The sequence below is a fragment of the Sciurus vulgaris genome (assembly GCF_902686455.1).
Source record: "Sciurus vulgaris genome assembly, chromosome: 15".
NCBI classification, from domain to species: Eukaryota; Metazoa; Chordata; class Mammalia; order Rodentia; family Sciuridae; genus Sciurus; species Sciurus vulgaris.
The window spans coordinates 64,950,425-64,961,984 of NC_136476.1; the positions used below are offsets into that span (position 1 = coordinate 64,950,425).

At 47.4% G+C, this 11,560-nt stretch overlaps 1 protein-coding gene across 3 annotated transcripts; it reads right to left on the reverse strand.

Annotated features, from left to right (window-relative positions):
- Positions 1-6,020: 6,020 nt before the first annotated feature.
- On the reverse strand, positions 6,021-10,788 carry KLF4 (KLF transcription factor 4). 3 transcript variants are annotated; one of them, XM_079112380.1, is made up of 5 exons: positions 10,173-10,788; positions 9,948-10,068; positions 8,291-9,281; positions 8,027-8,191; positions 6,021-7,107 (listed from the first exon to the last, which is right to left on the reverse strand). In XM_079112380.1, the coding sequence occupies exons 1-5, from the start codon at positions 10,175-10,177 to the stop codon at positions 6,932-6,934; spliced, it is 1,458 nt and encodes a 485-aa protein (XP_078968506.1). In that variant the 5' UTR covers positions 10,178-10,788; the 3' UTR covers positions 6,021-6,931. The 3 variants fall into 3 exon arrangements, with proteins under 3 accessions (XP_078968506.1, XP_078968507.1, XP_078968505.1); XM_079112381.1 differs by having other exon boundaries at positions 10,169-10,788; XM_079112379.1 differs by having other exon boundaries at positions 8,027-9,281.
- Between the last annotated feature and the right edge of the window lie 772 nt (positions 10,789-11,560).

Below are 11,560 nucleotides of genomic sequence, written 5' to 3' on the forward strand. Positions count from 1 at the left end.
AAAGTCTTGTTTGTTCTGTGTTCTTAGAACACATACTTTTTCCCTTGAAAGGAACAACAGTGATCCCCCAATTTTGGCTTCCTGGAGGACAGGCCCAATGATCTCCAGCCATTCCTTGTAAACACTGAGCAGTAGGTAGCCAACTGCATGGCTGCGGGCTTCTCCTAACCATTCCTTCCAGTCACCTGACACACGTTTGCTTTCCCCAACAAAGAGGCAACCCCTCAAACAGATGAAGTTCTTTTCAGAATCAATGCAGAGAATCACTTGGCAAGGAAGAATCCTCTAAAAGGAGATGCCAGGTTTTTCTTTGGCTAAATAGTCAATTAATGATTAATTGTATTCAATTGAGTCCAGAACCTACAGGTATTCAGTGACAAAAAAAAAAAAAAAAAAAAAAAAAGAATGCTCCCAATGTGTTCCAAAAATTTAAGTCTGTTGGGAGAGCCATACCCACCAAACCTTGTAATATATAAGGATATGTGTTGACAGATCTAAAGCAAGTAGCACAGAACGTACCAGGGATGGAACCTGGGAGGACTTAACCACTGAATCACACCGTCAGCCCTTTAAATTTTTTATTTGAGAAAGGGTCTCACTAAGTTGCTTACAGCCTCGCTAAGTTGCGGAGGTTGGCCTCAAACTTGCAATCCTTCTGCCTCAGCCTCTGAGTTGCTGGGATTACAGGCATTCGCCACCAAGCCTGGCCCACAGAGTTGTCTTTTAAAGAGCTAGACTTCAAGGGATACATAGGCTCTTTTTAGGCAAATATGGGTCTTTCCAGAAGTAGCAGATATCTTCAAGCAAAGGCCAGGTGCATTTGGGCCTGAAAGTTTAGCATGGCCAATTTATCTAAGGTGTGACTGAAGAGGACTATAGATAAGCAGGTGGGGGTTGTAATTGCAGGAATGTTCACGTTAAATCTGTATCCAGAGGCCCTGGGCATCAGCAAGTTAAAGAATGGAACTGTAAGGGGTGACTAGATCTGTATGACCAGGACAATTGTGTGCTGGGCCAAGAGGGGGTCAGAAATGAGACCGTTTTCCTTCAGCTCAGAACTGAAAGGTTGCGTGTGTGGCATAGTAAGCCAGTTTATGACTGGGTCGAGAAACAGGTGCAGGATACTTGGGCTTCCCCCAGGCTTCCTTGACAAAGGAAGTAGCACCCTGATATGGAGACAGAAAGTCTCAGGCTAGTGATTCTAAACGTGTTTACTGGAAGAACCTGGATGTTAGCAAATTCTCTGAAGTGGGTGTGTATCTGTTTCACCTGTAGTCCTACCTGCCCAGCAGACTGAAGCCTTAAGTATTAGTAGAGGAGTGCTCTGAGTGTGTCAGCAAGAATGAGAACAGAATGCCAGTCTATGGAAGGAACTTGTTTTTCAATCTGTATAGTGGGGAGCAGGGAGGGAAATCCCACCACTGCCTCTTGGTATAAGGATTAATTACATAACAGAAGTTGCAAATACTTCAGAAAAAGCTCACAGTGCTGTGCAGAAGTAAGGAATTATTATACACCAACAAAAAGTGACTTGGATTGTCTAGACACAAGGCATGCTTGCCCCTGTCCTGAGAACCCCTTCTGGTTGCGTCTGGGACATTCTGCTTTCATGGTTTGCACCAATTTACTTATTTCCCAGACTTTCAGCAAGTGTGTCCAGGTTGCTTTCAATTTTTCTGTAGTTATAACCTACTTGAAAAGCTTTTATGTGGATGTTCAGGTGTAACAGCTGACTACATTCGTTATGTGTCATGGGATTTGGCCACTAGGTAGTAACATAGCATCAGTACAGATTCAGATATTCTATGTGAGATAATTCATTCCCTCTCTGGTCTCACATACAGTAGATTGGACAGGTTTGACTATTTGCTGTAGTTGATTTAACTAGATAATTGCCAAACTGAGGACTCTCTTCTCCCTTACCACCCCCCACCTTCTGCTCCACTAAAAAAAAAAAAAAAAAAAAATTCTCGTTTCCTGATCTTCTTAGATAACTGACATGAAAGAAATATAAAAGCATAACAAACGTAGCAAATGGTCCTAACACTAACACTCTGTGGTATCCTCCTAATTATTATGTTTCATCAATGAAAAATGCTGTCAGGTGAACTCTGATGAGATCTCAGATGAACTGGGTAAGTGTGAATTTACATTTTGTTGTTATTAAATTGGGTTTCTGTTTATTTCCTCCTTTTCCTCTAAGAACAAATGGAGAAGGACATTTGGGTGGACCAGTTGTAAAATACTGACTCATCTAGGTGTTGAGAAGACAGAAGCAATTCAAAAAGTGATACTATATCAAGAGCATGCTGAAAACGATTTAATGCTGGCTCCAGATGTCCATGGTTTCAGAGAAGCATTTGACTGATGGGCCAGGGCCCCTCCCTCCCCAAACAAGTCACCTGGCTGCAGCAGTCTCCATACCAGCCTGAAAGATTTTCTGTGTTTATGCTAACAGTTTAGCAGTTGGTTTCCCTGTTTCCCCCCAACACTCTGTTTTGACACTGACCAGGGCCTCGAAGCACTAAGCACTTCAAAAGGATTTAAGAGTTTATTCATTTTTCAGGAGATGGTGAGAAATTTACTGAGATTCATTTTGGTGTTTAGGGTCAAGCTTCCCAAAGCTTGGTTGTTTCCAACTTTTTAGTTTTCCTTAATGTAAAAAAAAGAATAATTACAAAACAATAACAGACCCCTTTACTTCCATATGGCATTCTGACTTGGACAGTGTTCTGTTTGTTTCCATGGGTTAAACTCTGTGCTGTATTCTGTGGCCTCTATCATGTGGACAGATTGTGGTGACTTTATAGGACACATTGAATGTTTGTGAACAATGAATGACAGTTTCAGAAACCACTTTTAGGAGACAGACATACTTCAGGTCTGTACTATAAAACCATGTTAATATACAAGAGCCTGTGAAAGGTGCTAAGACAAGACAAAGAACTAAAGCAAATACATAAGATATACAATAAATCATTAAAACATGATAAAAATGGTACATAAATGGGTTAATGTAGAACTGGGTGGTGCCTAAGTCTGTAGAAGACAGAGGGAGAGGGAGAGGTGTGAGTGTGTGTAGTGGGGGAGTTCTGCTCTGCAAATTCGTCAATGCATGTAAGTCGTGCTCAATGCAGTGTCAGAAGCTGGAACATAAAATAACCAGGTGGGTGACACAGGCTGCAAAATTCAGATACTCCCATATGACACAGTTCATCAGGTACCACCACTGCTTGTTTTATTTATTTTATTTTATTTGACTACGGGGGATTTAACCCAGGGGTACTTAAAAACTGAGTCACATCCCCAGCCCTTTTTATATTTTACTGAAACAGGGGCTCACTAAGTTGCTGAGGCTGGTTTTGAACTTGGGATCCTCCTGCCTTAGCCTCTGGGATTATAGGTATGCACCATCACACCCAGCTTTTTGCTTATTTTAATATGTTCCCTGTGGAGTTGCTCCTATAACATAAAGATGGCCACCTGGGCTTCCTCATATATAAAGAAATTGTATGTAAACTGAACACAGTTGTGTACTCCTGTAACCCCAGGGGCTTGGGATGCTGAGGCAGGAGGATCAGGAGTTCAAAGCCAGCCTCAGCAACTTAGCAAGGTCCTAAGCAACTTGGCAAGACCCTGTCTCAAAATTAAATATAAAAATGGCAGGCAATGTGACTCAGTCATTGAGAGCCCCTGGGTTCAATTCCCAGTACCAAAAAAAAAAAAAAAAAAAATTGTATGTAAAAAAATTGTATGTATTGTTTATCTCCAACTATGAAATACTGTTTTGCATCTCTAAAATTTGGAATAATCTTTGAAAAGAATTATTCCCCCTGACCATACTTGAGATGGTCAAAGTCCAGTTTTAGTTTTATAAATCAAAACATGATTGCTAGAGTTAGGTATGTGTGCTTGTCAAAAGAATATTTTGCTAGAAACCACTATTGTTAGTCCTTTGTGTGTGTATGCACACAAGTTAAAATCTAGGACATATAAGATTAAATGTCATAAGGAATATATAATAAGCAGGCATCTCAATTATTAGGTGCTCTTTATTATCCAGTGTAAATGACTCCATGACACCGTAATGACCGTACACCTAGGAGTGCAGACCTGACATATGAGAGCAAATAGTTGAACTATTTGTATATGTTAAATAGTGTCTTGTCCTGTTACATTTTTGGGAAATCCTCCCCATTCATTTTTGATATTGAAGCTTTCTTTTCCAGGTTACAAAAAGTTAATGAGTGGCAATGTTTCCCTATGATGTCAGAAAAATTTGAATCAATTTAAAATGTTTTGACGGTTTATCATGCTGTTTCTTCTATCTGGAATAATAGGCATTTAGTGAAAAAGATGGCAGCAATCATTCAATAAACCATTTTCATACATCGACACTGTGCCAGAAGTTTCTGTGAAAGTGGATTATTGTAAGAGCAATGAACGCAATTTAACACCAAGGAAAATGTGTTAGAATGTTGTTTTCATAACTTTAATTGCTCTTTTAAAAATAAGTCTAAAATATTTTTATATACATAGTCCACTTATTTTAGAATATTTAGAAATTGCAAAAAAGGGAAATTTAAACTGAGAGACCTGTCTTAATATTTTGGCATTTCCTTCCAATTTCCAATTAAACATTAATTTTTGGTTTGTTTCTATCCCCCGCCCCCCCCCCCCACACACAGAAAGGCACACAATTGGAATCTTACTGTTAATAGTCTCCTATCCGGCTTTTTCCACTTAACATACCATGAGCATTTTCCATGTCATTAAATATGCTTTGAATATGTTCTTGGCCACATAAAATTCCATCCTATTGATGCACCTGTTTTCTTTTAAGCAAAGACACATGCCATGCTTTCCAGTTGTGCTAGACTCTAAAAGCCAAAGACAATACCTTGTGTTGATCCACCAGGAGCCTCTGGTGAATTTCTTTTCATTCCATTGGTAAGTGTACGACGGAGCCAACATACCTCTGGACACTAGATACAATGGATACTTAATAAGCACTCTAAAGAAAATGATAGCTCTGTTCCCTTGATGATCTTGTTAGTCACATCACCTTTGTGGTGTCAACAAGTGTCACAAATGCTTTCCCATTTTGTGACAGCCACAAATGAATTTACTTCACTCTTGGGCTCCCACTTCAAGATACTTGTGATTAAAATAATGCAGGTTTGAGGCTTAAAAAACTACAGAAATATAAATGCTATGAACTTGCAAAAACACTGTTTAAAGTTTAAATTTATGATTAATTTTGTTAATTCAAATAATTTCAGGGGTGCTGGGGATGGAACACAAGAATCTTACTCAGGCACCTTCTATTACAGAGCCACACTCTAAGCACCCTGAATGAGTTAATTTTTAATTTTTCAGTCAGTTTCCCTGTCTTCAGTTAGAGGGGTTGAGGAAGTTTTAAAATAATCTGCTAGAAACTCCTCCAGACCTCTTTGAGGATCACACACACACACACCAGTCACAAACAGAATGAACGGATCCTTTAATCCTCAGGAGGGCACTGTGGAACTGTTCCTATGGTTGTCTGCCTGGGGAAGATTCCTTTGTTACTCACATTTCATGGGGAGCACAAGAGCAGGCCTCCAGTGTAAATTTTCACTCACTTTTAATTAAAGACAAACCATGAAGATGTTTTTAAATGAGAAACTGGAATGTGTATGTTTACTGATAAACATGAATATTAAAACTGAATAGAATAATTGAGCTGGTTTTACCTGAAAAATCACATTCGAATAAGAAAACTGCTTTTCTGTAGTTTTATGTACATTTGCAAAGAGCAATCCAGACCAGATGTTTTCTAATTTGATAATTTTCAGTACTCAGCTCTGATGGTACTGATTGTAAAACTAAGTACCTTAAAAAACAAGTCCTGTACAACCTCTGTTGAGAACAAGGTGGCTTTTTAACATACTTCTCAAATGCCCTCTACTCTGATGTGTATGAACTGAAATCTGTTACATGCTTTCCCAGAACAAAAACAAAAACGATGAAATCATTGGTCAGATAAAATATTATAGGTTTATTTAAAACTTAATTCTCACCTTGAGTATGCAAAATACAAACTCCACAAAATGTTCATTTTTTTACTTTGTAGTTTACAAATATACAAAATAGAAGTTTGCTTAAATTTATATTACATATTTATTAAGGCAAGGAACTATATAGAAAAAAACACATTTGTTCTGCTTAAGGCATACTTGGGAATAAACCATTGTACAAATTATTGCACATCTGAAACCACAGTGCATAACAGACTGTCTGCATAAAAATGTAAAAGTAAACCAGGTGTATTTACCTGACTTAGGTCATACATGTAGATCGGAAGACAAAAATAGATTTTCCTTGTCAACGTATGCAGCAGTTTGAGAACTTTGGCTTCCTCATTTGGTACCTTTAGAACCAAGACTCACCAAGCACCATCGCATAGGCTATTAAAACACATTTTCTGTACCTGAATTTCTTCCTCTTCTTCTAATATCATAATAATGGCTTTTAGAAGGCAAAGAGAATACAAGGTGATCTTTATGCTTAATATTGCATGGAAACACAATTCAAGGGAATTCTGGTCTTCCCTCCCCCCACCCCCAACTCTTGGATCTAATTTATACCCTGATATCCAAACTTCCAGTCACCCCCTTGGCATTTTGTAAGTCCAGGCATGTTCAAGTTGGATTTAGAATTGGAATGATAGAAGATCCAGTCGCAGACCCCATCTGTTCTTTGATTTGTCTTTTGCATTCCTCCTTTCTACTGATTATCTCTTCGTTCACAAGCTGACTCGTTGGGAACTTGACCATGATTGTAGTGCTTGCCAGCAGGGCTCCTCCCCCGTGGGAAGACGGTGTGAAAGGTTAAAAAAAAAATACTGAATTCTCTTCTGGCAGTGTGGGTCATATCCACTATTTGGGATTTAAAAGTGCCTCTTCATGTGTAAGGCCAGGTGGTCCGACCTGGAAAAGGCCCGGTCGCACTTCTGGCACTGGAACGGGCGGTGCCCTGTGTGTTTGCGGTAGTGCCTGGTCAGTTCGTCAGAGCGCGCGAATTTCCACCCGCAGCCGTCCCAGTCACAGTGGTAGGGTTTCTCACCTGTGGAGGGAAATGGGGGAGAGAGCTGCTGAAGCCATAGCCAGAACCAAGAAGTGCCCTCCTTAAAAACGGGGGGCCAGATGCGAAAATCAACTCCCCACATGACCCCTTCTGAAAGAATCCAGAAATGTCTTTATACTACTAAAGGGCCACATTAAATTTCAGAACATAAATAGTAAATAAGCATTTGCTCTTGTTTTTGGGGGAACAGTACTTAAGCGGTAAATCCATACAAACCACCCAAACCTACAATGCTACAGCGCCAATGTTTTCATGTTTAAAATCCACCACAGTGGTGTAAATGGACTTGGATATATTGACAGTTTGTCTGCCCAAAGGAAGCCAAAGTATCCTATCCCACAGGTGGCTATATTCCACCCACTCCACCAACATTTGTTCTTTTTTATTTTAAATGAACACTATATCTAAATGATCTTAGGAACACCCCAAAAACCATAACAGTTAATTATTGGAATTTGAATAAAATCTAATTATTAATACTAGAACTAAACATAATATAACAGGAAAGTAAATCTGAAAAGGCAACAATCAATGAGAATAATCCAGAAAATTAAAACCTGATTTTTAAAAAAGCCATAGATTTTTTGCAGTGCCAAATATAATTTCTTGATTACCAGATCAACGCTTTGCCCAAGCTAAGAGGCCCACATGCCGCTGGGAATCTCCCTGCCTTTTAAAGATCTAACAAAACTGCATAGTCAAGCAGATATCATCCATCAAGCAAAAGGCTCCTGGGCAAAAGAACAGGCGCCGGTTTGCTGTCCTCTCCTGAGATCCAGGAGATGAAGGAGATATATATACCACGAGCACCCAAAGGAGGCCTTAAGTGTGTTGTTCACAGCTAGCCTATGAGCCCCGGGACACCAATTCGCCACCTTTCCTCGGCTTGTCACACTACCTGTGTGGGTTCGCAGGTGTGCCTTGAGATGAGAACTCTTTGTATAGGTTTTGCCGCAGCCGGCATAGTCGCAAGTGTGAGTGGCGGTCCTTTTCCGGGGCCACGACCTTCTTCCCCTCTTTGGCTTGGGCTCCTCAGGCAGGCAGGAACCGGGTGGCATGAGCTCTAGGGGTGAAGAAGGTGGGGTCAACATCATGTCGTGGGCCCCGGAGAGCGGGCACACGCAGGGCTCCCCAGCCCCAGCTAAGTATCCCCTAGACTGACCTTGGTAGTGGAGCGGCGGGACCTGTGGCTGCATCTGGTCGGGCAGGAAGGGTGGATAGTTGGGTCCCGGATGGGGATGGAATCCTGGGGGAAGCGGCAGGGCAGAGTGACAGTCCCGGCTGCTCAGCAGTTCCTCGGGACCCAGTGTCGGGGTAGTCCTGCTGGGGAGCTGCCGCCCCAGGGGAAAATCGTGTGCGCTAGGCCGGTGGCCATTGCTGAGCGGGGGTCCAGCGCCCAAGTGCGCCTCTAGGGGTCGACCGACCGTGCACGAGGAAACCGCCTCCTGCTTGATCTTGGGGCACATGCGAGGCGGCCCGCCGCTGTAGGGCGCTACCACCACCGGGTGACTGCCGTCAGGGCTGCCTTTGCTAACACTGATGACCGACGGGCTGCCGTACTCGCTGCCAGGGGCGCTCAGCGATGCCTTCAGCACAAATTTGCCCATCAGCCCGCCACCTGGCGGCTGCGGTTGCTGCGGCGGAATGTACACTGGGTCCAATTCGGGCCGCAGGAGCTCGGCCACGAAGCCGCCTGAAGGGCTCACATCGTTGATGTCCGCCAGGTTGAAGGGAGCCGTGGGAGGGGGTGCAGACTCCCGGCCATAGAGGAGGCCGCCGCTGGTGCCGCCTGGCGTCACACCCGGGTCGCCCCCGGCCCGGATCGGATAGCTGAAGCTGCAGGTGGAGGGCGCGCTGGCAGGGCCGCTACTCGACGGGGACGAAGAGGATGAGACTGACGCCGACGAGGACACGGTGGGGGCCACCGACTCCTGATGGGACAATGAGTTGGAGAGAATAAAGTCTAGGTCCAGGAGATCGTTGAACTCCTCCGTCTCCCTTCGGGGTAGAAGGGCCGGGTTGCTACCACCGCACGCAGCGCTGGCTCCGCCACTCTCCAGGTCTGTGGCCACGGTCGCCGCCGCCAGGTCGTAGGGGCGACCGGGAAGCACCGGGGGAACTCGCTTCATGTGGGAGAGTTCCTCCCGCCAGCGCTGTGGGAACAGGGTAGGAGAGAGACCATTATTGGTGGTCCCCTGTAATAACCACCCGACGTACTGACTCCTTGGCGAGCCGAGCGCACCCGCACCTCCCAGACTTTAGAAATGGGCAGGGCAGAAAGCCCGGGGGGACTCCGAATGCCAGCGATGCAATCTCGGCCAACACCCGGGTTCCAGGGTAGCTAATGCATCTGGATGTTGTGTCTGCTTGACTACCCGAGCTAGCGCCGCGGCCGGCCAGCCTCGGGCCCTCCCCGGCCAGATCCCTGAGGTTCTCCTGCCACCCCCGGAATTGGGACACCGCGGCTCTCCCGGTGCGCCGTTGCCACCGGGCCGCCTACGCGCTAAGCTCATTCGGCCTAGTTGGTGTCTGGGGACTTGGTTACCTCCCGCCGGGTGGCCCGGCCCAGCGGAATCTACCGCCCGCGCGCCTGGGTACCTGTGAAGACCCGCTGTGCGCCCCTGGCGGCACCGCAGTGCCGGGACCACACGCACGTACCCGACCCAAGGGCGTGGAAGCCACCCTGGGAAGGCTGTGGAGTCCGCGCAGTGGCCACTCCTTCTTGTCAGGGGGCTCTAAATGACCTCCCGGTTCCGCTCGTCCACGTACCACCCAGAGAAACCCACCAGGTGCTCCCTGTAACCCTGCGCGACACTTACGTTATTTGGGGCACCTGCTGGACGCAGTGTCTTCTCCCTTCCCGCCGGGCCAGACGCGAACGTGGAGAAGGACGGGAGCAGCGCGTCGCTGACAGCCATGTCAGACTCGCCAGGTGGCTGCCTGCGGGGCGCACAGGGAGGCAGGAGTCAAGACCCACTCTCCACGGAGGCTCCAGTGACGTCCCACTAGTTCCCCTTCCCACCGATGCCTCGCATCTCACCTACCTCATTAATGTGGGGCCCAGAAGGTCCTCGGAAGCCCGAAGCAGCTGGGGTATCCGAACCCCAAAATCAGGAGGGGGGAAAAGCTTACAAACGGAGCCAAAACCAAAAGCCAAACAAAAAACCAAAAAACCAAAAAAACCAAAAATTGCCCGAGATCCTTCTTTAGATTAAATATATATTGAAGACGTCTTTCTTTAAAAAGTTCCTTTGTATACAAAAGTTTTAGAAAAGTCGTAAACTCTTATAAAAATAGACAATCAGCAAGGCGAGTAAGTAGGTCCGGTGGCCAGGCTGAGTTCTCTTCGACTCAGCAGCGTCCCCCACCGCTGTCGCGGTCGCTGCGGCTGTCGTCGTGGGCGCAGGGGCTGTGGCCGGGGCGGTGGGCGGGCGGCGCCGCCAGGTGAGAATGGCCGCGGTGGCGCGGAGCTGCGAGCTGGGCGGCGGCACAGGGCGCGGAGTCCTGGGGGTTGCGCGGAGCGCGCGCGGCCATGGGCGCGGGCCACCGGCGGGTGGGTGGGTGGGGGGCCAGAGGGGCGGGGAGGGGCACTCGGCGGCTCCCGGTGCCGCCGCCGCCCGCCACCGCCTCTGTTCCCCGCGCGCCCGCAGCCGCGCTCGATCTCTCGGGCCGGGGAACTGCCGGCGGCCGCCGCGCGCTTCTTACTTATAACTTCTCGTGAAGCTCCTTCCCCGCCTCCTTCCCGCTGCGCGCCAGGGTCCGCCGTCAGACCCCGCCCCCTCCCTTTCTTCTCCCCGCCCCCCTCAACCCCCCCGCGCGTTGCCATAGCAGCTAAATAAACAAACTCGGCGCACGTGGGGGCGGGGGAGAGGGAGGGGCGCGGGCGGGGCCGGGCTGGGTCGTGACGCCAGCCCGGCAGCTGGCGGGCTGGAGCCGTGCTGACGCCGGCGGCGGTGGCGGCGACGGCGACGGCTCCGGCGCTGGGCGCGGAGAAGCCGGCGCAGTCCGGTGGCCGCGCGACTGGTTCTTCCGTGCTGGCAAGAGTCAGCTTCCCAGGGTTCGAAGCTTGCTACCCAGAAGGCTGATGGGGGCTAGGGGGGAAGGTGACGCGATCCCACCTCTGTTCGCGTACGCGCTCGCCGCGCTCTCTGCGAGCTAAAGAAGAGCGCGATTATCCGCGTGACTCATCCAGCCCGCCCTCTCTCGCATACGCACGCTGGAGTCGGGCTCCCGCCCCGCAGAGCCCGGGTAGGCTCTGGGCCTGGTCTCGCACGGGTCCTCGCGGGGCTGCTTACTGGGTGGGGGTAGGGATAGAGAGGAGGCGGGTGCCCAGCGCTCTAGTCTGGAGGAGTGTTCCGCGCCTGCAACAGGCGGAAAGAGGCCAGGGTGGAGAGAAAGTCACGGTTTTAATATTTAAAGGAGTGGAAGAACT

What these genes read in the sequence shown, in the direction of transcription:
- KLF4 (XM_079112379.1), bottom strand. An exon ending in CAGCAGGTGCCCCAAATAAC is followed by an intron (nt 9,282 to 9,947) that starts GTAAGTGTCGCG and finishes CTGTTCCCACAG; the next exon opens with CGCTGGCGGGAGGAACTCTC. An exon ending in ACACCTGCGAACCCACACAG is followed by an intron (nt 7,108 to 8,026) that starts GTAGTGTGACAA and finishes TTCCCTCCACAG; the next exon opens with GTGAGAAACCCTACCACTGT.